The sequence below is a fragment of the Pan paniscus genome, chromosome 12, assembly GCF_029289425.2.
Source record: "Pan paniscus chromosome 12, NHGRI_mPanPan1-v2.0_pri, whole genome shotgun sequence".
Lineage (NCBI taxonomy): Eukaryota > Metazoa > Chordata > Mammalia > Primates > Hominidae > Pan > Pan paniscus.
In genome coordinates, this window is record NC_073261.2 from 63,255,598 (window position 1) to 63,280,540 (window position 24,943).

Genomic DNA, 24,943 nt, shown 5'->3' on the forward strand with positions numbered 1-24,943 from the left:
AGACCCTGTCTCAAAACAAACAAACAAAAAAACTTAATTTCCTTGTTCATATTCTCTTTTGTGGAAAAACATAAAGAGAGGATTATGTTGCCATAATTATGAGAATTTTATTAACTTGAAATAATAACATTTGGCTGGGCACAGTGGCACATGCCTATAATCCTAAACCGGGAGGCTGAGGTGGATGGATCACCTGAGGTTAGGAGTTCAAGATCAGCCTGGCCAACATGGTGAAACGCTGTCTCTCCTAAAAATGCAAAAATTAGCTGGGCGTGGTGACGCATGCCTGTAATCCCAGCTCCTCGGAAGGCTGAGGCAGGAGAATCACTTGAATCCGGGAGGCCGAGGTGGCAGTGAGCCAAGATTGTGCCACTGCACTCCAGCCTGGACAATAGAGCAAGACTGCATCTCAAAATAAAAGAAATAATGACATTTGAAGAACAATTATATTAGCCTTTGTGAAAACAAAAATATGTTCTGACAGTGCTTGGCTAATTCCTCCTTAAAGTTTATGAACACGTTCACTGAGATCTTAAAAACATCATGTGCCCTGAATTTAGTAGACTATTCTCTGATGGATGTGGTCCATTTTAAGATTTTTGCACACTTTATCTAGAGCTTTTTGTTTTGTTTTATTTGAGACAGGGTCTGGCTCTGTTGCCCAGGCTGGAGTGCAGTGGTGCGATCTCAGCTCACTGCAACTTCTACCTCATGGCTTTAAGTGATCCTCCCACCTGAGCCTCCCAGGTAGCTAGCACTACAGGCCCGTGCCACCACACCTGGCTAATTTTTGTATTTTTTGTAGAGACAGGGTTTCACCTTGTTGCCCAGGCTAGTCTCAACCTCCTGAGTTCAAGCAATCCACCTGCATTGGCCTCCCAAAGTGCTGGGGTTACAGGTGTGAGCCACAGCGCCCCCCCATCTTGAGCTTTGAAAAACACATTTAAATGGACCTTAACTGAGATACACAGCAATTTCCCTATACTCAGCCACAATGAAGGAAAAAATTAGGAAATTCATAATTTTTTAAATACATACTTCAAAGATGGACACAATATTGACTTAATCAGAAGCCATCAGAGGTCACTAATAAATGAAGCAATTTGCATATGTGAATTTTACAAGTTTCATATTTGATACCAAGAACAAAAGGTTCTCAGAATTTCATATTAAAAACACCAGTGTTCAAAGTGCTCATAGTATAAGCCAAGTATCTAAAACCTTTGAAAACACAGCATTCTATGAAAACAATGTGTACATGTATGTGTATGTCTGTGTGGGTGTTTGTGTATGCATATATATAAATTTACCAAATACTTTTCTGGCATTCTGTGAAACTTAGCCAGAATTTAATTTTTATTTCCTTTATTTACATGCCGAGTGGGTATTATTGATCATAATTGTGATCTATTATATTGGAGCAGGAAAGGATATGAGTTAAATCATAGAAATAAAATATGAATTTTGGAGGAAAAATAAAATAAAACTGGGGAAGAGAGATACAACACAGAAATTACATTCTATAACCACAGAAGTGGGGTGGGCAAAATAACAAGGATTTGACCAGGTGGGATTAGAATTTCACTAAAGTTCTCACACTGCATATATTATTCAGGGTTGTATTGACAATGGAGTCCCCTTCCCATGCAGTAAGGAAACCACATACAACCAGAGGAAACAACGATTAGAAAACCCCTAGGAAGAATGACATCAGCAAAATGTGACTAAGAAGCTTCAGACCCTCATTCTCCTTAATAAACATTAAAGAAACAACTATACAGTGACTAAATAACTTTATAGGAACTCTGGAAAACAGTCAAAGGTCTACAGAAACCAAGTAAACAAACAATCAAGAACAAGCTACATCCCGAACAGTAGGACATGTCATGGCATTTTTGCTCACCCTTGTTCCACTCCTCCCCAGCCGTTGTCTTGGTTTGGAGGAGATGGCAGTTCCTAATTCCACCTGTATTAGTCCATTCTTATGCTGCTATGGATAAATATCTAAGACTGGGTAATTTATAAAGGAAAGAGGTTTAGTTGACTCACAGTTCTGCATAGCTGAGGAGACCTCAGGAACCTTATAATCATGGCAAAAGGCAAAGGAGAAGCAGACAGGACAGAGTGAATGCCAGCAGGGGAAATGCCAGACGCTTATAAAACCATCAAATCTTGTGAGAACTCATCACTATCATAAGAACGGCATGGGGAAAACTGCCCCCATGATTCAGTTACCTCCACTTGGTCCCACCCTTGACACGTGGGAATTATTACAATTCAAGGTGAGATTTGGGTGGGGACACACAGCCAAATCATATCACCATCCCTTGAACCAAAACGAACAAGGCTGACCTTATGTGCAACATTCTAACTTGTCTAAAGGCTGCCTGAAGAATTGATCCCTGATTCACCTAACTCAGATCTCTGCTAGGAGACAAGCATGGCCTTAATCTCAGATGAGGAGAAGCAGTAGTCATGGCTCAGAAAGCTGCAGAGAGACCCTACAGATTCCTGGGGCAAAAGATTAAAGGTGGAGACATATGACAGACCATCAAGACCCCACAAAGATCTCTTGGGAAATTTAAGACAATTAAAAGCAGCCATCTATACAGAGATTCAAAAAACCACAAACAGGTCCAGGCAAGATGCATGCTCAGTAAAGACCTGAGAAGACCTTTAGCTTTCTCTTTGATGTGATCTCAAAATTCAGAAGCAAGGCCAAGATAATTAGGAAAGGACTTCCATGGCAAAGAGCCAGTCTACAGAGAATGGGAGAAGTAGCTGTTTTTCTTTTTGTTTTCAAATCCCCAACATAACTATTGTGAATTTAAAATCCCAAAATCACAATGCATAAAAAGAAACGGAAACATGGACCATTCAATAATAATAATAAATTGGCAGAAACTATCCCTGAAAAAATACAGGTATCAGACTTACTAGAAAAAGATTTTCAAACAATGTTTTAAATATGTTCAAACAGTAAAGAACAACATGGACAGAGACCTAAAGGAAATCAGGTAAATTATATGAACAAAGGGGAATTTCAACAGAGATAGACATTATTAAAAGAACCAACCAGAAATTCTGGAAATTAAAAATATAATGGGCACACTGGGGATAGTCAAACTTAAAAATTCACTAGAGGGATTCAATAGCAGACTTGGACAGAAGAAAGAATAAACAAGCTTAAAGATAACTTATTTGAAATTATCTAGTATGAGGTGCAAAAAGAACAAAAGAATAAAAAAGTGAACAGAGCTTAAGAGACACTATCAAGCAGGACAATATATCCATTATGAAGATCCCAGAAGGAGAAGACAATAAGAAAAAGGTAGGGAACTTATTTGAAATATAATGGCCAAAAACTTACCCAATCTGAGGACAGAAATAGACATATAAACTCAAGAAGTTCAACAAATTCTAAGTATAATAAACCCAAAGAGACACACAACAAGACACATTACAATCAAACTGCTGAAAGTCAAAGACAAAGAGATAATCTTGAGAGCTACAAGAGCAAAATGACTCATCACATACAAGGGAGCCTAATAAGATTATCAGCAAAGTTCTCAGTATGAATCTTGCAGGCTAAAAAGGAATGGGAAAGTATATTCAAAAACATCCACTGGGCCGGGCGTGATGGCTCACACTTGTCATCCTAGCACTTTGGGAGCCCGAGGCAGGCAGACCACTTGAGATCAGGAGTTCAAGACCAGCCTGGCCAACATGTTGAAACCCCATCTCTACTAAAAATACAAAATATTAGCCAGGCATGGTGGCACACGCCTGTAATCCCAGCTACTCAGGAGGCTGAGACAGGAGAATAGCTGGAACCTGGGAGGTGGAGGTTGCAGTGAGCTGAGATCGCACCACTGTACTCCAACCTGGGAGACAGAGCGAGACCCCATCTCAAAAAAAAAAAAAAAAAAAAGAATACTGTATCTAGCAAAACTGTCCTTCAAATGTGAAGAAATGATGACATTCCCAGACAAAAGATGTATAGTCAACACCACTAGATGTTCCCTACAAGAAATGCTAAAGAGGGTCCTTCAAATTGAAACAAAAAGATACTAGACAGCTATACAAAGTCACATGAAAGTATAATGTTCTCCATTAAAGGTAAACATATGGGCAACTATAGAATCCCGTGTTATTGTAATTCTGGTGCATAAATCCACTTTTAATTCTTGTATAGAATCTATAAAATTACTCACACAAAAAATCTATAAATCTAAGTTAATAAGTACACAATATATAAATGTAAGTTTTAACAATAAAAAAAGGAGGAACTGTAAAGGAGAATTTTTGTATGCTAATGAAGATTAGTTATCAGTGTAACATAAATTGCATAAATTTGAAATGTGCTACGTAATCACAATGCTAGCCACCAAGAAAAATATCTATATAGTGCACACAAAAGGAAATGAAAAGGGAATCAAAGTATGTCACTATAAAAAAAAATCAATGGATTACAAAGGGAGGGCAGTAAGAAAAGAAATGAGGAACCAAAAAGCCACAAGACATACAGAAAACAGGTGACAAACCAGCAATAGTAAATCCTTCCATATCAATCATTACTTTAAATATGAATAATCCAACTACTAGTCAAAAGACATATTGACTGAATGGATTTTTTTAAAAACTCTAACACTCCGCTGCACACAAGAGACTCATTTTAGATCCAACACATAAGCTGAAATGGAAAGGATGGAAAAAATATTTCATGTAACTAGTAACCACAAGAGAGCAGGGGTACCTATAATGGTATCAGATAAAATAGACTTTCAATGAAAAATCATCACAAGAGACTAGGAAGGATAATACATGATTAAAGAGTCAATTCACCAAGATATAATTATTATAAATATGTATGTACCAAACATCAGAACTCTTAAATATATGAAGCAAACATTAACATAATTGAAGAAAGAAATAGACAGCAATGCAGTAATATTAGGAGACTTCAATAACCTGCTTTCAATAATCGATAGGACAACCAGACAGAAGATCAATAAGGACAACAGAAGACTTGAAAAACACTACAGACCAACTGGATGGAACAGACACATACAGAACTCTCCACTCAATTCCTATCAAAATCTCAATATATCTTTGCAGAAATAGAAAAAAAAATACTCATCCTTAAATTAATATGGAAAATCAAGGGACCTTGAAAAGCCAAAATAATCTTGAAAACAAACAATAAAGTTGAAGAACTCACACTTTCTGACTTCAAAATTTACTACAAAGCTACAGTAATCAAAATATGTGCTAGCATAAAGACAGACATATAGAACCATGGAACAGAATCGAGAACCTAAATAAAACCTTTGTGTATGTGGATAAATGATTTCTGACAAGGGTGCCAAGACCATTTAATGGGGGAAAAGACAGTCTTTTCATCAAATATTGCTGGGAAAACAGGATGTCCATATGCAAAAGTATGAAGTTAGACTCTTACCTTACACCATATACAAAAATCAACTCAAAATGTATCAAAGATCTACACACAGGCCTAAAACTATAATTCTCTTGGAGAAAACATAGGAGAAAATGTAGCATTGAATTTGGCAATGATTTCACAGGTAAGACACCAAAAGTACAGGCAATAAAAACAACAACAAAAAAACAGATAAACTAGACTTCATTAAAATTATTGTTTGTCCATCAAAGGATACTATCAACAGAGTAAAAAGGCAACCCACACAACAGGAGAAAATACAGTTGGCCCTCTGTATCCATGAGTTCCTCATCTGTGGATTCCACCAACAAGAGATTGAAAACATTGGGAAAAAAACCATCTGTACTAAACATGTACAGACTTTTTTTCTTGTAAATTATTCCCTAAATAATACAGTATAACAATGATTTACATAACAATTACATTGTATTAGGTATTATAAGTAATGCAGAGATTATTTAAAATATATGTGAGGATATGTATAGATTATATGCAGATACGACGCATTTAATATCAGGGACACAAGCATCTGCAGATTTTAGTATCTCTAGGGGGTCCTGGAATCAATCCCCACAAATACTGAGCGACAACTGTATTTGCAAATCACATATATAATAAGTGACAAATAACCAGAATATAGAAGAACTACAACCCAATAAAAAAAATTTAATGTGCAAAGAACTTCCAAGATATACAAATGGACAAAAAGTACATGAAATGATGTTCAACATCACTAATTGTTAGAAAAATGCAGATCAAACCACAATGAGAAACTACATACATTGGAATGGCTATTATTTGATTTTAGCCAAAAGGCTGAGAAGCAATAAGATGGCCATTACCAAAAAACAGAAAGCAAAAAGTGTTGATAAGGATGTGGAGAAACTAGAACATTTGTACATTGCCAGTGGGAATATAAAATGGTGTTACCCCTGTGGAAAACAGTATGGTAGTTCCTCAAAAAATTAAACATAAAACCATTATATGATCCAGCAATTTTACTTCTGGTATACACCCCAAAGAATTGAAAGCAAGGACAAGAACAGATATTTTTACACCTGTGTTCATAGCAACATTAGTCACAATACCCAAAAGGTGGAAACAACCAAAATGGCCACTGACAGATGAATGAATAAACAAAAGGTGGTATATACATATAATGAAATATTATTCAGCCCTAAAAAGGGAATGAAGTTCTGATACCTGCTACAGCATGGATGAACTTTGCAGACATTATGCTAAGTGAAATGAGGCTCAAAAGGACAAATATTGCATTACTCCACTTATATGAAGTACCTGGAATAGTCAAATTCTTAGAGACACAAAGTAGAACACCGTGCACAGTGGCTCATGCCTGTAATCCCAGCACTTTCAGAGGCCAAGGTGGGTGGATCACCTGAGGTCAGGAGTTCAAGACCAGCCTGACCAACATGGAGAAACCCCATCTCTAATAAAAATACAAAATTAGCAGGGCATGGTGGCACATGCCTGTAATCCCAGCTACTCGAGAGGTTGAGGCAGGAGAATCGCTTGAACCCAGGAGGCGGAGGTTGTGGTGAGCCGAGATTGCACCACTGCACTCCGGCCTGGGCAACAAGAGCAAAATTCCATCTCAAATAAGTAGAACAGTGGTTATCAGAGGCTTAAGGAAGTATGAAATGGGAAATTGTTATTTATTGAGTACAGAATTTCAGTTGAATGATTAAAAAGTTCTGGAGATGGAGAGCGGTGATGGTTACATGATGATGTGAATGTGCCTAATCCCACTAAAGTATACACTTAAAAATAAAGTGGTAAATTTTATGTTAAATATATTTTACCACAATAAAAAATAAAGGAAAGGGAAAGGAAAGAAATGAAACCACTAGTGATCTAGTTACCTCTTGGGAACATTCTGGAAAAAATTTGTGGTAATGACAGAAACGGAAGGAAAAAGTTTTAATTATCTTTTAAACTTTAATAGGTAAATTTAGAGGTTATCTTGGGGCTACATGTTTGAGTGAGTTTCTAGGTATGGGGCAAACCTCTTGTTTCCTCCCACTGACTTTGCTCATAGTCAAGGGTAATAAATCATGTAGTTACCTATCTACATTGTCTTGTTTGTACTATTCATTGGCATACTGTCTGAAAGAATTCTTATATTTATTTATTAATTTTTTTTGAGGTGGAGTATCATTCTGTCACCCAGGCTGGAGTGCAGAGGTGTGATCTCAGCTCACTGCAACCTCCGCCTCCCGGGTTCAAGTGATTCTCCTGCCTCAGCCTCCAGAGTAGCTGGGATTACAGAAGCACGCTACCACACCCGGCTAATTTGTTTATTTTTAGAAGAGACAGGGTTTCACCATGTTGGCCAGGCTGGTCTTGAACTTCTGACCTGAAGTGATCCACCCGCCTTGACCTCCCAAGTGCTGGGATTACAGTCGTGAGCCACCGTGCCAGGCCACAGAAATCTTGTATTTAGAAATGGCAGAAACCCATTCTTTTAATGTGGAATTATGGTAGATATAGCAACCTGCTGCACTTCCTGTTTTTACTATCACCCAAAGAGGGGAGTAATACATATAGAATAGGGAATGTGTGCATATATATGTGTGTGTGTGTGTGTGTGTATATATATATATATACACGCACATACACATACATGGTATTTACATGTTGACAATTACACTAATAGAGCATCTTGAAGTATAAGTGTATAACCTCTAAAAATGATAAAGTAGCAATTTTTGTGTTTGCTACTACTTCTATCATAAGTTTATCAATTTACTTGATGGAATACAGTATCTTCAAGTATTGGTTGAGATGGAGTAATTGATAAACTATTCTCATTCTTTCCTCTAAAAATTGATTTTTAAAAAATATTTTCAGGCCGGGTGCGGTGGCTCACGCTTGTAATCCCAGCACTTTGGGAGGCCGAGGCGGGCGGATCACGAGGTCAGGAGATCAAGACCATCCTGGCCAACATGGTGAAACCCCGTCTCTACTAAAAATACAAAAAAAAATTAGCTGGGTATGGCGGCTCATGCCTGTAGTCTCAGCTACTCGGGAGGCTGAGGCAGGAGAATTGCTTGAACCTCGGAGGCGGAGACTGCAGTGAGCCAAGATTGTGCTACTGCACTCCAGCCTAGTGACAGAGCGAGACTCCATCTCAAAAAAAAAAAAAAAAAAAAAAGTTAAATATGTCAACATACTTTATCTCAGCATTTATGATCTATTTACTTTCTGAAAGATTTGGGGCATTTCACTGAAGTATTTTATATATCATATCTAAAATAAATTATATACACAGCAAAAGTCAATTAAAAGTTGCAGGCCAGGCATGGTGACTTACGCCTGTAATCCTAGTGATTTGGGAGGCTAAGGCAAAAAGTTCGCTAGAGCCCAGTAGTTTCAGACTAGCTTAGGCAACATAGCAAGACCTTGTCTCTACAAAAATAAAAGTTTAAAAAAATTATCCAGGCACGGTGGTGCACACCTGTAGTCCCAGCTACTTGGGAGGCTGAGGCAAGTTCACCTGAGCCCGAAAGTTTGAGCTGTACTTTTGCTGTGAGCTATAATTGTGCCACTGTTCTCCAGCCTGGGCAACAGAGCACAACCCTATCTCAAAAAAAAAAAAAAAAAAAAAACACAAAACAAGTTGCACAGTTATGTGATGTTGAATATCGGGCTGTTTTATACAAGTTAAAACTGTGTTTAGCTCTGAATTTGGGAAGGCAAAGGCAAAAAAGTGAAATAGGTTTACTTTGAGAAGCATCATGGTATAACAGAAAGAATGCAGTATTATAAGCAAACTGTCTCAGTCTAATTTTGTTCCACTACCTCCTCACTGCTACACACCTCTATACCTGTTTCTTCATCTGTAAAATGAGAATAGTTATGTTTAATTTAGTAATATTACATGATTAATCTGTCAAATTAGGTAATGGAAAACCATTCTGTTCTAAAACATGGTTCATGATTATTGTTTTTATTAATTTTTAACACATGCAAATAGTAAATTTATCTAGATGGAAACACTTTTTCAGCATTCTATATTCACACTCAAGAATGTTTGTGCAGCCCAGGTGCATTGGCTTACACCTGTAATCCCAGCACTTTGGGAGGTCAAGGCAGGCGGATCACTTGAGGCCAGGAGTTCAAGACCAGCCTGGCCAAAATGGTGAAACCCTGTCTCTACAAAAAATACAAAAATAGCCTGGTGTGGTGGTGCATGCCTGTAGTCCCAGCTACTTGGGAGGCTAGGGTGGGAAAATCACCTGAGTCTCGGAGGTCAAGGCTGCATTGAGCCTTGATTGTACCACTACACTCCAGCCTGGGTGACAGAGTGAGACCTTATCTCAAAAAAAAAAAAAAGCTTGTGTAAAAAAAAACTGAAAAGCAGCCCGGCGAGGTGGCTCACGCCTGTAATCCCAGCACTTTGGGAGGCCAAGGTGGGGAGATTGCCTGAGGTCAAGAGTTCAAGACCAGCCCGGCCAACACGGGAAAACCCCATCTCTACTAAAAATACAAAAAAATTAGCCAGATGTGGTGACATGCGCCTGTAGTCTCAGCTACTCAGAAGGCTGAGGCAGGGAGAACTGCTTGAATCCGGGAAGCGGAGGTTGCAGTGAGCTGAGATCACGCCACTGCACTCCAGCCTGGGCAACAGAGCAAGACACCATCTTATTAAAAAACAAAACAAAAAAAACTGAAAAGCAAGCTGGGTGTGGTAGTGTATCCCTACAGTCCCAGCTCCTTTGGAGGCTGAGGTAGGGGAAGTGCTTGAGCCCAGGAGTTTTAGGCCAGCATGGAGAACCTAGCAAGACCCAATCTCTAAATTTTTAACTGAAAAACAAACTAAACATGTCTTAGAGTTTTGAAAAGGATAGACATTCTAGTCACATAGATGTTTCTTATTATAACTCCTCTTTATAAGGTAAAATACTTAAATCATAATTCACTAAAGGCATTCCTGTGGAAAGGTGAAATGACAAGTTCTAAGTACACTCCTTTCTGATGGCTTACTTAACACAGAAGTTAGAAAGTTAGTTAGCTTATCTATAAACTTGTCTCTCGTATGTACCAGAAGCCTCAAGCCAACCTTTGGCAAGTGCTAGACTACAGTCAGTTTGAGACTGCATTCTCTACAAAAAATGTCAAGTACCAAACTCTGCCATGTTGATGAAAAAGAAACCTATATATGATACCAAATATGCAAGAAGCAGAGTTCAATTTCACAATGTTCAGTAGTGAAACTTGAATAGCTGGTCAACTTACTCAGAAAAGCGTCTCCTGCCACATAGGGTGGACCACTAGCTAGCATGCTTATAAGCAAAAGCCTTAAATGAGAGGAATAGGGAATCAGAGAAGTTAATCATAAAGCAGCCTGTGGAACAAGTATTGTTAGTACATTAAAAAACTACAGTGGAAAAAAAAAAACCCCTTTACAGAGAAATAAGAACAAAATTATAATCCCAACTCTGCCACTAACTGACTTTGGACAAAACACTTAACCCATATGAGCCTCAACTTGTTCATCTATAAAATAAAACAATTTCAGATTAGGGAGTTTTAAGATTTCTTCCATGTCTAAAATATTATACTTCTGGGATTTAATTATTATTAAACCAAATCAGAAACTTCAAGACAGACTGTTAGTAACACAGAGGAAACCTAACATAATAAACTGAGATGATCACTTACTGTATTAAAATTTAAAAATCTGCATTAAGTGAGCCACAGGTCAAAATCCAGTTTATAGCAAAGCAAAGCTTAACTTGTCTGCTGAATTTACTTACAAAAGTCTGTGTACATTTACAGGAAAGTGACCTGATATCACCCAATATTAGGTAACAGCAAAAGGGTGTGGCTCAGAAAATGCACTTAACCACATGTAGAAAGCAATGAGGGACTGGGGAAAACCCTTTCGTTGCTGTAAAATTACTACAAGAATTAACACGTAGTTTCATTCAGTCAAGGCTGAGCACAATTTCAACACATTAAAAAAAAAATAAAGATCAGTCTTCCTTGGAACCACAACTTCCTATTATTGAACAAAATCACCTCCTCCCAAACTAGGAAACAAACAAAGCAAAACTACCAATTCTACAGTGTTTATCCAGAAGCTTAAAATTTCATAAGCTTTTGGTCCAATAATTCTATTTCTACAGTTCTATACCAAGGAAATAATCCTACAAACAGAAAAAAAAAAAATTCATGCCTATCTATCATAGGGTTATTTATGAAAAAGAAGAAATTGGAAGCAATATAAATTTAACCAAAAAAGGAGTGGTTAAATAAAGCTATAGTATTTAATGGAATAATAAAATTCAGCCATTAAAAACAGACTATGTAGGAACATTAAAAAGTTTTAAAGTGTTATAAGGCCAAAAAAAAAAAAAAAGAAAAGAAAAGATACAGAATTATATATATATACACAATATAATTCAAGCTGTGTTTAAAATAAATAAATAAAACATGTGGAGAAAAAGAGACTAGAAGCAAATTCATGTTAACTTTAGTTTTGTATAACTGGTAGGACTGTGGGTAAATTTTCATAGTTTCCTGTTTTCCAAATTTTATTTAATGATTATGTTTTACTTCAAATAATGTTTAAAAACTTGAATGTAAAATAAATTATTTTATAAATCTTCAAAATATCTGTGTAAGGTACGTAGAGTATAAGTCAAGGTTATATAGCAATGGAAACCTTGGAAATGCCCTGAAGTCTTTTTAAAATGCAATGGATTTTAAAGAAAATCCCCCAAAGGAATATTTTTTGTTTTGTTTTTTTAAATCCTGGAAGATCTTGAGAAGTTAATTCTATGATTCTTACTTTTTAAAATGTAATTCCTAAGGTAAGAGAGGATTAAATCATGGATAGAAGACACTACATAACAACAACAACATGGCTGAACGACACGATAGTTCTTAGGTATGCCATCAGCCTTCTAGCAACAAGTATATCTAGATATTAAGAAAATAAAATAATTTACCTAGGATCTCTGCCAGTTGATGAACAAGGCCAAAACCTAACTCATTTTCTCAATGACCATTCTCGTGGTATAGAAACTAGACTTTGGTATGGTAGTTTATAAGCCAAGAGTTGAAGCTTATGTTTTAAAAAATGACAGTGCTTAGTTTTCTTTTTAAATTGAAAGCTACCTAAAAGCCTGGAACTTGCCAGCACACACTCAAGCCTCAGGCACTATTAAATTACGCATTCTTCTTGCTACCTGTTTTTCCAGGTTTTTTTTTTTTTTTTTTTCAATTTTGTGTACATCAAGGTCTACAGGCACATACCTACATACATGTGTTGCCCTTATTTTTTAGCCGCATATCTGTTTCCTTTGATATGTGACTACTTAAAATAGTATAAATGCAGACTTTCTGAAAGGCTTCTCTTAGTAAAAATAACTTTTAAGATATAACTTACAGAATAACTTTAAATTTATTTTTTAAAATTACTTTCACCTATACTTTAAGTAAAATGTCTCCAATTATGACATGATAGTGTAAGTGCTGTTATCCCTACTCTCTTTACCTTTTACTTTTACCATTTCAACTCTAAGTAGGTTATCTTCAAATTTTAAAAACTGTCCCCACTGTATTATTTTTCACATAATATCACTCATCTTTAGTCTTATCTTCACACATCATCCAACTTCGAAGCCCATAAGATCTTCTGTTTTTCTGTAACTGACAGGGATGGGCAGAAGGTGCAAAAGAAAGAATAACAAATGCGAAATAGATGAAGTTGTTGTTAATATTTCTTTGCAGCTTCATAAAATGTTATGAAAGTCTTATAAAACCACAATCTTTTCTATTTTATAAACTATTATCTCAATAGCCATTATCAAATACTCAGTAAAACACCAAAATTAGGAAATATATGCTATATAATACCTTTTAGAACACACAGTATTTTAAAATCACACTGTAGAATCCAAATGATGACCCACAGTGTGCAGTTTTTCATTGGAGGAACCCTCAGATGCTTCTAAATTTCAATTAACATCCTGTCCTTTCTTTGCCTTTTAATGCTTATTATTTCTTGACTAGTTTTTATAAATATCGTATCAAAATTTTGATGACCAAGTCAGGTAAGTATACAGTTATCTTATGTATCTATGTGCAGTACATTTTAAACTATTTTATTTTGTTTCACTATTTTTAAGTACTTAAAAATAATAAAGATACAAATGTTAAGTCAATTACTTTTTACTCTGCTTAAACATTATTTTTATTTGTTTATTTGCAGGAAATCAGAGATGGTGGTTCTCTCAAAATGATTCACTTTGGTCTGGTGTAAACATTAAGAAAAAAAGAGAACTGCCTTCTTCATATCTAAACTTTTCATGGCCTGATACAGACTTAAAAACCCCCGTGTGGATTTTTAACAAGAGACAGTATGAATCATATAAATTAGTTAAGAGTTTTGAGTTGAGTGTTTTCAAAATAAAGTTTTATTATTTCAAAAACATGCAGCATAACAGCAAAGTGATCGTAAGTAAAAGTCTTCAACCTACTTATTTTCAATAATGTAAAATTTTGAAAGTGTCTTAAATTGTATGTTAATTAGGTGCTACAAAAATAGAATATTTAAACTTTGTTCTCCCAGGTACTTTAAAAAAGGGGCAGTAGGGGGCAGGCATAGTGCTCATGCCTGTAGTCCCAGTGCTTTAGGAGGCCAAGGCTGAAGGATCACTTGAGCCCAGGAGTTCAAGACTAGCCTGTGCAACATAGTGAAACGCTGTCTCTAGAAAAAATTTTAAAAATTAGCCAGGCATGGTGGTACACGCTTGTGAAGCTGAGGCAGAAGAATTGCTTGAGCCCAGGAGTTCAAGGCTACAGTGAGCTGTGATCGCGCCACTGCACTCTAACCTGGGCAACAGAGAGTGACCCAGTCTCCAAAAAAAAAAAGAAAAGAAAAGAAAAAGAAAAGAAAAGAAAGAAAGAAAGTCCTCTTCTGCTCTTGTTTACATTATTAATTTACATTACAAATACAGTATTTATTATGCAAATTTTTCAGCCCAGATCCATTGTTAGAAGACAATTCTCCATGGTTCTCTCGAATTACTGCTATGAGTAATTTGCCCTGACTGCCCCTTAGAACACAGATACTGTTACCCTCTGGAGAAAGGGGCAGGCATGCTTATCAACTTTTATATGAGATTTGAGTTCTTTAAACTCAGAATGCCTCTCCTTTACACTGCCCATTGAGTGTGCAGGTGTCATCTAGCCCTCTTAACATTGCTCTATAGGAATAGGGCTCAGAGAATCCATGAAGAAAAGAAAAAAATGCCGATACCCTGGTTACTATCGTTTGTCTCTGACTCAGGAGTCTCATGTCTTCTAACAGCATCCATGAAACTATAGTGTGGTAACTTGTTAGCTAGTAAGTAGGGTAAAATCTCATACCCTTCACAGTTATTGACACCCATTCTTTAGCAGATAACTGATATTTCACAATTATAGACATCTATAGGCCAGGCACGGTGGCTCACACCTGTAATCCCAGCACTTTGGGAGGCCAAGGCGGGCGAATCACGAGGTCAGGAGATGGAGACCATCCTAGACAACATGGTGAAACCCCGTCTCTACTAAAAATACAAAAAAAAAAAAAATTAGCCGGGCGTGGTGGCATGCACCTGTAGTCCCAACTTCTTGGGAGGCTGAAGCAGGAGAATGGCGTGAACCCGGGGGGGCGGAGGTTGCAGTGAGCTGAGGTCACGCCATTACGCTCCAGCCTGGGTGACAAAGTAAGACTCCGTCGCAAAAAAAAAAAAATTATAGACATCTATAATAATAATCAACATTGTTTAATATTAGACAATAATTACATTACATAATTAAATCTTAGAGTTCAAAGTTAATCAGACTGAAGGCTTTTATACTTCAAATTTTTCTTTCTACTTCCCATTTATCTGTACCTCTACCAGAGGGTATGACAAAAAAAGGTGAAACTCAAATTAGATTTTTCATTTTGTTATTGCTCTGAAAAAATTTTAATAATGCATAACATGTAAGCCAAACTGAGTTACCAGCAAATTTTCATTCTCCTATTCCCAACCTTCTTTATCACACAGATAATCAAAAGTTAACTAATTTTTAGAGAAAAAATTGTATTTAAAAAAATAGGGTTTTGTCAAGATTGCAGAATTTTCTCCAGATTTTCTGGGTAAATAGTCATTAACCCAAAATACCTTTCCTGTGAGATATTAAAGATAAAATATGGATATTGATACATCTATGTTTTTCTACATAATGATAATAATAATGAAAATGTTTGCCAGTTATGTAGGTGAAAATTAAACAAATCATAGTTCTTAAAGTACCCATTTTACCCACTTCACATACCTCTAGAAAAATTAAATGTACAGAAAACCAAGTTTAGATAGTAAGAATATATTATGAATGATCTTTGATAATGTCCATGATTTATAAATGCTGTTATTTCCCAGATGTTGTAAATCTGAGAATATTAATTAAATTGATATTCCTCCTTTGCTAGAACCTGAAAGGATTATGAAGGGGCTACCATAGCTCTAAAGTAAGAGTGGTATAGGCAGGAACAGCTAGGTAGTATCTGTCCTAGCACTGACAGGTTCACAGGTTGTCCTTTAGGAATAGACCCATGAGCTTTTTCAACTATTTTCCAGATTTCTCAGATCTGAGGTAATTTCCACAGTAATTTATATTAGCTGTCACATTGTGTCTTATTGCTAGAATAAACTTTGCTTGGAATGCTAATGTCTAAAAGTTTTTGCTTCATTAAAAGGCTGTGTAACCAAAACTTGGTATTATACTTTCTTCTTAGTATCTTGAAATGTTTGTTAAGGAGTTATAATTATACCACTCTCTACTGAGAGTTTGATCAGTGCTACAACACACATAGCCCTGTACCTACATAGGGATTCTCAATGAAACTCAGTGAGGAAGATACATCATCATCATCATCATCATCCCTACTCTATCGATGAAGAAACCTGATGAGCCTTCTAGCACCAGGTGTCACCTAGAAAGGACAGAGGGACCTGGCCTCCCCTCCCACAATGTGCCAAGTGGAGTTTGAGCTGGCCCACACTGCCCTCAAGCAGCTGAAGGGTACTGTGTGCGATCAGGAGAAAACTGCTGGTGTATAGCTTCTGCAAACAGCCCACCCAGAGCGACTGCAACATCCCTGCCCCTTCAGCCTCAGATGTGAAAGCCAAGGCCAAGTAGGAGGCATGGAATGTGAACAAAGGAATGTCTAAGATGGACACCATGAGGATCTATGTTGCCAAAGTAGAAAAGCTGAAGAAGAATGAGGCTGGCTAAGGACACATTAGCAAACACAAGGAAGCAGCATGGCTCCTCTGGTACAGAATGCTCTTCCTTAAAAACCTTGATGGCTGAAATGTCCTGAAACAAAAGCAAGTTTAGCTGAGACATCAATAAATCACTTAAACTGCATGAGAGTGACTGTCTGCTGCTGGAAAAGAGAAACACAGTGACTGTGAGTGCTCGGGAGGTGTCCAAATGTACAAACTGGTTTTTTGTATGGTTTTGAGTGGAGTTCCCAGCTTTCCTATTATAAGAGTTAGGTAGGCATTTGGCAGGAGTAGAGGGGTTAGGGGGAAAATGTGCTATGGAAATGCCCAAGGGCTGAGGTCAGTGAGACCATTCTCCAGTGACAGCCTCTTGGGAGGCTGAGGCTCCAACCCTTTACCTCTTCAGGGTTGATTCACTAATAACCCAACACTATAAAGGGGAAAGGGACTCTGTCCTCCAAAAAGCTGAAGTCAAGTCCAAAAGGCCCCATTGGCACACAGGCCCTAAGAAGTTAATGTTTTTAGGGAGACCAAGTTTTTAGTGATAATGTGGTGAAACAATTGATGCAGCACAATACAGCAGATGAGAAACAATGGAGCACATAGTGTCAAAATACCAGCCTCAGAAAGACTCATCTATGGCCTAGCAACCAAAATTTTCTTGAGGTTATTCTGCCCCTAACTCTGGTTTCTGCTTGGGGATGTTTGTGGAACAATATGCATATGTATGTATATGTGGGATTTGTTACAAGAACACAACATACCCCTCGACCTATGCAAGAGCCAGAGTGTCTAAGCCCAACTTCTACTCCTCACTGTTAGTTATCGTGGAGGCATCATTGCACAACCAATATGCCTGGTGGCTGGAGTATAGACTGCTAAATGGTATTCAGCGAAGCAGGTCTATAGTGACATGAGATTTCCTGGTACTTCTTCCTTAATTAAAAATTATATTCATAGATCATGACATCAGGTCAGTTCCAGTTCTTGCTGGGAACAATAATAGAAACAACAACCGTAAAGACTTCAGAGAACAGACCGGGCGTGGTGGCTTATGCCTGTAATCCTAGCACTTTGGGAGGCCAAGGTGGATGGATCACGAGGTCAGGAGATTGAGACCATCCTGGCTAACATGGTGAAACCCCGTCTCTACTAAAAATGCAAAAAAAAAAAAATTAGCTGGGCCTGGTGGCACGTGCCTGTACTCCCAGCTACTTGGGAGGCTGGGGCAGGAGAATCGCTTGAAGCCAGAAGGCAGAGGTTGCAGTGAGCCGAGATCATGCCACTGGCCTCCAGCCTGGGCGACAAAGTGAGACTCCATCTCCAAAAAAAAAAAAAAAAAGACTTCAGAGAACAAAGGCAACCAAACCTCACCATGTATCTTCAAGATATTCTGTTCACATATACATATTTGCAGGGAGTTACTATAGACAAAGTACATTACTTAAGAATGAAGCCTACCCAGGGCATCACAACAACTAAAGAACTATTTCTTGTAACTGTAGACTGGGCAAGAGCCACAGTGTAGAACAGCAGTGCTGTTCTGTCTTCTTTGTAGGATGTTATGAAGACACTTTGATGCTTTTAGGATCATGATTCATGTTAAATGTAAATAGTAAAAATAATAATACATTTTGCTCCAAAATATGGTAACAACTTACAAGCTGTAATACATAGCCATACCACTCTTCAAATCATAGAACCTAAAAAGTAAAAATGTGCTGTAATTAGGACAGTAAAAAGTAACTGTAAGATAGATTAAGTTTAAAAAAGGAGAAACAATAGGATTTATATATGTGTATTTCCTTATGACGTCATTACCTATAGGATGCAGGGGAAATGGGACTGATGCAGATGGGGTAGGAGCAAGATTTTTCTATGGTTACTGTGAAAAGAAAAGAAAATCTCAGGACTCACTAATGAAAAAAATTATACCATTCTGGCATATTAACTATTTAAGTTAATAGAGCACTTGAAAAACAGCAGGTGAAAAAAAGATCGCTATGACATTCATGCTGGTTCCTAAGGCAAGAAATGAAATTCCTGTATAAAAGATGCAACATTCTTACCATGGAGGACAAAAAGCTGAGGCCAAAGGAATTCTGTACAAACAAACCTAGTTACACCAACGCTTATCTTCCTGGCTACTTACCTACACAATTAGCTATCCTAGCCTAATCCCCTTTGCCTTATCACATTTTCCCAACTTACTGTTCTTTGTCCAATTCAGTATTTAAGTAATTGACTCTAACAGCTTCTTCAGTTCTTCATTTCTTTATGAAGGCTCCCATGCCACATAAAACTTATATTGAATAAATGTGCATGCTTTTCTCCCGTTAATCTAACTTATATCAGTTTAGTTATTGGGCCCAGTCAGGACCCTAAGAGAATGTAGGTGAAGTTTCACCATCTCTACATTAGTAAAGACTATCAAATTTACAACTAAGACTTTATTTTAAAACATACTAATTGGCCAGGCATGGTGGCTCACGCCTGTAATTCCAGCACATTGGGAGGCCGAGGTGAGCAGATCACCTGAGGTCAGGTGTTCAAGAACAGCCTGGCCAACATGGCGAAACCCCATTTCTACTAAAAATACAAAAATTAGTTGGGCATGTGGTGCGCGCCTGTAGTCTCAACTACTCATGGAGGCTGAGGCAGGAGAATTGCTTGAACCCAGGAGGTGGAGGTTGCAGTGAGCCAAGATCGCACCACTGCACTCTAGGCTGGGTGACAGCGTGAGACTCTCTATGAAAAAAAGAAAAAAAGAAACAGAAAGAAAATACTAATTAATTAATTATATTATTTAAATATATATATATATACAAACAGACATATAGACCAATTGAAGAAATACAGAGCCAAGAAATAAACCTTAGAGTATATGGTCAAATTATTTTTGATGAGGGTGCCAAGACCATTAAATGGGGAGGGAAAGGGCAGTCTTTTCAACATATGCTGCTGCTGGGAAAACTGGATATCCACATGCAAAAGAATGAAGTTGGACCCTTACCTTATGCCATATACAAAAATAACTCAAAATTGATCAAAGACCCAAACATAAGACCTAAAAATATAAAACTATTAGAAGAAAACACAAGGAAAACTTCTTTACATTTGATTTGGTGATGATTTCTTGGATATAAAGCCCAGCAACAAAAGTAAAAATAGATAAACTGGACTCCAAATCAAAAACTTCTGTGCATCAAAGGACACTACCAGCAGATTGAAAAAGCAGTCTATGAAATGGAAGAAAACATTTGCAAGTCATATCTGATAAGGGCTTAATATCTAGACTATATAAAGAACTCCTACAACTCACACAAAAAATAGCAAAATATTTTTAAATGGGCAAAGAACTTGAACAGACATTTCTCCAAAGAAGATATACAAATGGCCAATGAGCACATGAAATAATGCTCAACATTGCTAATGTAGTCGCTAGTGGAAATGAAAATCAAAACCACAATCACATACTACTTTACATACCTTAGGATGGCTATTACATTATAAAAGAAAGAAAGAAAATAACAAGTGTTACCAGGGATGTAGAACATTTATACACTGTTGATAGAAAGTTAAAATTGCACGGCCATTACAGAAAACAGTACGTTCATTCCTCAAAAAATTGAAAATACAAAGATCTTATGATCCAACAATTCCACTTCCGGTATATAGCCAAAAGAATTTTAAGCAGTGACTCAAATAGATATTTGTACACCCATGTTAATAACAGTATTGTTATTCACAATGGCCAAAAGGCAAAAAGAACCCAAATGTCCACCGACAGATACATAAACAAAATGTGGTGCTTATGTATGTCTGTACACACACACACACACACACACACACACACACACTAGAACATTGAGCCTAAAAAAGGAAGTAAATTGTGACACATGCTACAACATACATGAACCTTGAATATATTATGCTAAGTGAAATAAGTTAGTCACAAAAAGACAAATATTTTATGATTCCACCTATACGAGGTATCCAAAATAGTCAAATTCATAAAAGCAAAAATAGAATGGTAGTTGCCAGGGGATGAGGGGAGAGGAAAATTGTGAGTTGTTATTTAATTGATAGAGAGTTCCAGTTTTGCAAGATAAAAAAAGTTCTGGAGGTTGGCTGCACAGCAGTGTGAATATACATAGCCCACTAAGCTGTACACTTAAAATGGGTAAGATGGTAAATTATATGTTATGTGTATTTATCACAATTTTGAGAAATATATATGTAACATATAGTTTTTCCTTAATATGACTTTGAAGACTGAAATTCACTGAGATCTGCTCTCTCCTAAAATAACTCCAAAAAAGCTGACTTTCAGAAGTAGCAAGATTTTGCTAAGAATATTTCTATATTTTAATAATCTACAACTATAACCCTAGTTACATAACTACCAATTTGCTTTTTTAAAAAAAATCATGGAAGAAAATCCAAAAGAATTCACAAGAAATCTGGAATAAGCAATTATAGCAAGATTGCAGGATACAAAGCTAATATACAAAGGTCAATTGCTTTCCTATATACCAGCAATGAACAAGTGCAATTTGAAATAAAAAACACGATACCATTTACATAAGCACCAAAAAACTGAAATACTTAGGTATAACTCTAACAAAATATTTACAAGATCTATATGAGGAAAACTATAAATAAATTGGAAGATATTCCATATTCATAGATAGGAAGACTTAATATTATCAAGACATCAGTTTTTCCAACTTGATCTATAAATTCAATGCCATCCCAATCAAAATCCCAACAAGTTATTTTGTAAACATGAACAAACCAATTCTAATGTTTATATGCAGAGGCAAAAGACTCAGAATAGCCAATACAATATTGAAGGGGCATAAAGTTAGAGGACTGACACTACTCAACTTAAAGACTTACTGTAACACTACAATAATCAAGACAGTGTGGTACTGGTGAAGGAGAAATAGGTCAATGGAATAGAATAGAGAGCACAGAAACGGAGCCACTAAATACAGTCACCTAATCTTTGACAAAGGAGCAAAGGCAATACATTGTTAAAAAAAAAAAAATATATATATATATATATAGCCTTTTCAATAAATGATGTTGGAACAATGGACACCCACATGCAAAAGATGAATCTGGGCCGGGTGCAGTGGCTCACGCCTGTAATCCCAGCACTTTGGGAGACCGAGGTGGGCGGATCACCTGAGGTCAGGAGTTCGAGACCAGCCTGGCCAACATGGTGAAACCCCATCTCTACTAAAAAAAATACAAAAATTAGCTGGGCGTGGTGGCAGGCGCCTTAATCCCAGCTACTTGGGAGGCAGAGGCAGGAGAATCATTTGAACCCAGGAGGCGGAGATTGCAGTGAGCTGAGATCAAGCCATTGCACTCAAACTTGGGGGACAAGAACGAGATTTCTCTTATTAAAAAAAAAAAAAGATAAATTTAGAGGAAGACCTTCACAAAAATTAACTCAAAATGTATCACAAGCCTTAATGTAGAATACAAAACTATAAAACTCCTAGAAGATAACAGGAGAAAATCTAGATGACCTTAGATTTGGTGATGACTTTTTAGATGTGACACTGAAGACATGATTTATAAAAGAAAAGAGTCAATTAGCCGGATTTCATTAAAATTAAACATTTCTGCTCTACAAAAGACACTGCCAAGAGAATGAAAACATGGTCACAGACTAGGAGAAAATATTTGCAAAAGACCTATCTCATAAAGGACTATTATCCAAAATATACAAAGAATTCCCAAAACTCAAAAATAAGAAAACAACCCAATTAAAAAATGGACCACCATCCTGGCTGACACGGTGAAACGCCATCTCTACTAAAAATACAAAAAATTAGCTGGGCGTGGTGGCGGGCACCTGTAGTCCCAGCTACTCAGGAGACTGAGGCAGGAGAATGGCGTGAACCCGGGAGGCGGAGCTGGCAGTGAGCTGAGATCGCACCACTATACTCCAGCCTGGGCGACAGAGCGAGACTCCATCTCAAAAAAAAGAAAAAAAAAAAAAAAAAGAAAAGGACCAAAGACCTTAACAGACTTCTCACCAAAGAAGACATAGAGATGCAAAAAAAAAGCATATGAAAAGATGCTCCACATCATATGTCATGAGGGAAATGCAAATTAAAAAAGAAGGTAACCACTGCACACTTATTAGAATGGCCAAAATCCAGAACATTGATAGCACCAAATGCTAGCAGGGAGGTGGAACAAGAAATATCATTTATTGCACATGGGAACACAAAATGGTACAGGCAGTTTGGAAGAAAGTTTTGTGGTTTCTCAACAAAACTAGACATACTCTTACCATATATATCATTCAGCAATTGAGCTCCTTGGTATTTATCCAAAAGAGTGGAAAATTTATGTCCACACAAAAGCTGCACATGGATGTTTATCAAAGTTTTATTCATAAGTAACAAAACTTGGAAGCAATCAAGATGCCCTTCAGTAGGTGAATGGATAAACTGTAGTACATCCAAATAATGGAGTATTATTCAACACTAAAATAAATTAGCTATCAAGCCATGAAAAGACATGAAGAAACCTTAAATGCATAATACCAAGTGAAAGAAGTCAATCTGAAATGGCTACATAATGTATGATTCCATCAATATGACATTCTGGAAAAGGGGACTCTGGAAAACTATGAAGACAATAAAAAGATCAGTGGGTTCCAGGGGTTACAGGAAAAGGAGGGATGAACAGGTGGAGCACAGAGGATTCTTAGGGCAGTAAAACTATTTTATATGATACGATAGAGTAGATACAGCTCATCATACATTTGTCAAGACCCAGAGAATGTACAACATCAAGAGTAAACCCTAATATAACCTATGGACTTTGGGTGATGATATATCAATGGAGAGTCATCATCTGTAACAAAGACACCATTCTGGTGGGGGATGTTGATGGGGGGAAGCTATTGCATCTGTGGGGACAGTACATATATGGGAAATCTCTGTACCTTCCTCTCAACTTTGTTGTGAACTTAAAACTGCTCTAAAAAATTAGGTCTTGCCAGGCGCGGTGGCTCATGCCTGTAATCCCAGCACTTTGGGAGGCTGAGGCTGGTGGATCACAAGGTCAGGAGTTCAAGACCAGCCTGGCCAATATGGTGAAACCCCATCTCTACTAAAAATACAAAAATTAGCTGGGTGTGACGGCATGTGCCTGTAGTCCCAGCTACTCGGGAGGCTGAGGCAGGAGGATCGCTTGAACCTAGGAGGTGGAGGTTGCAGTGAGCCGAGATCATGCCACTGCACTCCACCCTGGGTGACAGAGCAAGACTCTTGTCTAAAAAAAAATTAGGTCTTATAAAAAATAAGTCATGAAGTTTACTACTCAGGAGGCTGAGACAGGAGAATCGCTTGAACCCAGGAGGTGGAGGTTGCAGTGAGCCGAGATCATGCCACTGCACTCCAGCCTGGGTGACGGAGTGAGACTCCGTCTAAAAAAAAAAATTAGGTCTTGTAAAAAACAAGTCATGATGTTTAAAATACAATTCATTTTAAAAATCAGATTTTAACAATCTAGTTCAGTATTCTACTTTTATTCTCAACTTTTCGAAAAAAGCAGTATTCCTTTATCCTCTTACAATGATTTTAACATAAATTACATAATATTGTTCATGTGTTATGTAAAAGTTTATTAATACTTTTAACTTTTTTTTTGAGACAGAGTCTTGCTTTGTCACTCAGGCTGGAGTGCAGTGGCACGACCACAGCTCACTGCAGCCTCACCTCCCAGGCTCACACAGTTCTCCCGGCTTAGCCTCCTGAGAAGCTGGGACTATAGGTGCATGCCACCACACCTGACTAATTTTTAATTTTTTTATAGAGACAGGGTCTCACTATGTTACCCAGGCTGGTCTTAAACTTCTGAACTCAAACTATCCTCCTGCCTCAGCCTCCCAAAGTGCTGGGATTACAGGCGTGAGCCACTGTGCCCACCTATTTATTTTCAACTTTTTAATTAATTTTTTATGTTAATATTTCTGCTCTATAGCTGAACTATTTACCTAAATATGATACATTTAAATTCTTTCATGCAACCTCTCGTTAGGACAAAAACACATTGCTTTACTTTATTTAAATTTCCTTTAACTATTAAATATACATTAATTTCAAACTATAATCCTCACTGCTATCTTTATTTTTCACACTCCCTTTTAACATTCATT

The 24,943-nt window shown here is 37.2% G+C and overlaps 1 protein-coding gene across 9 annotated transcripts in view; it reads left to right on the forward strand.

Moving 5' to 3' along the window:
- The window catches only part of WDPCP (WD repeat containing planar cell polarity effector), a 730,102-nt gene that overhangs the window by 695,120 nt on the left and 10,039 nt on the right, over nucleotides 1–24,943 (forward strand). For 5 of the 9 annotated variants that reach the window (XM_034953245.3, XM_063594910.1, XM_055107900.2 and 2 more), the window contains one exon: nucleotides 13,701–13,945. In XM_034953245.3, coding sequence (XP_034809136.1) covers nucleotides 13,701–13,945 — 245 coding nt within the window. Of the gene's footprint in view, nucleotides 1–13,700; nucleotides 16,236–24,943 lie in introns of those variants that run through there. The other 4 variants (XM_055107901.1, XM_003830886.6, XM_063594911.1 and 1 more) reach the window with 1 other exon arrangement.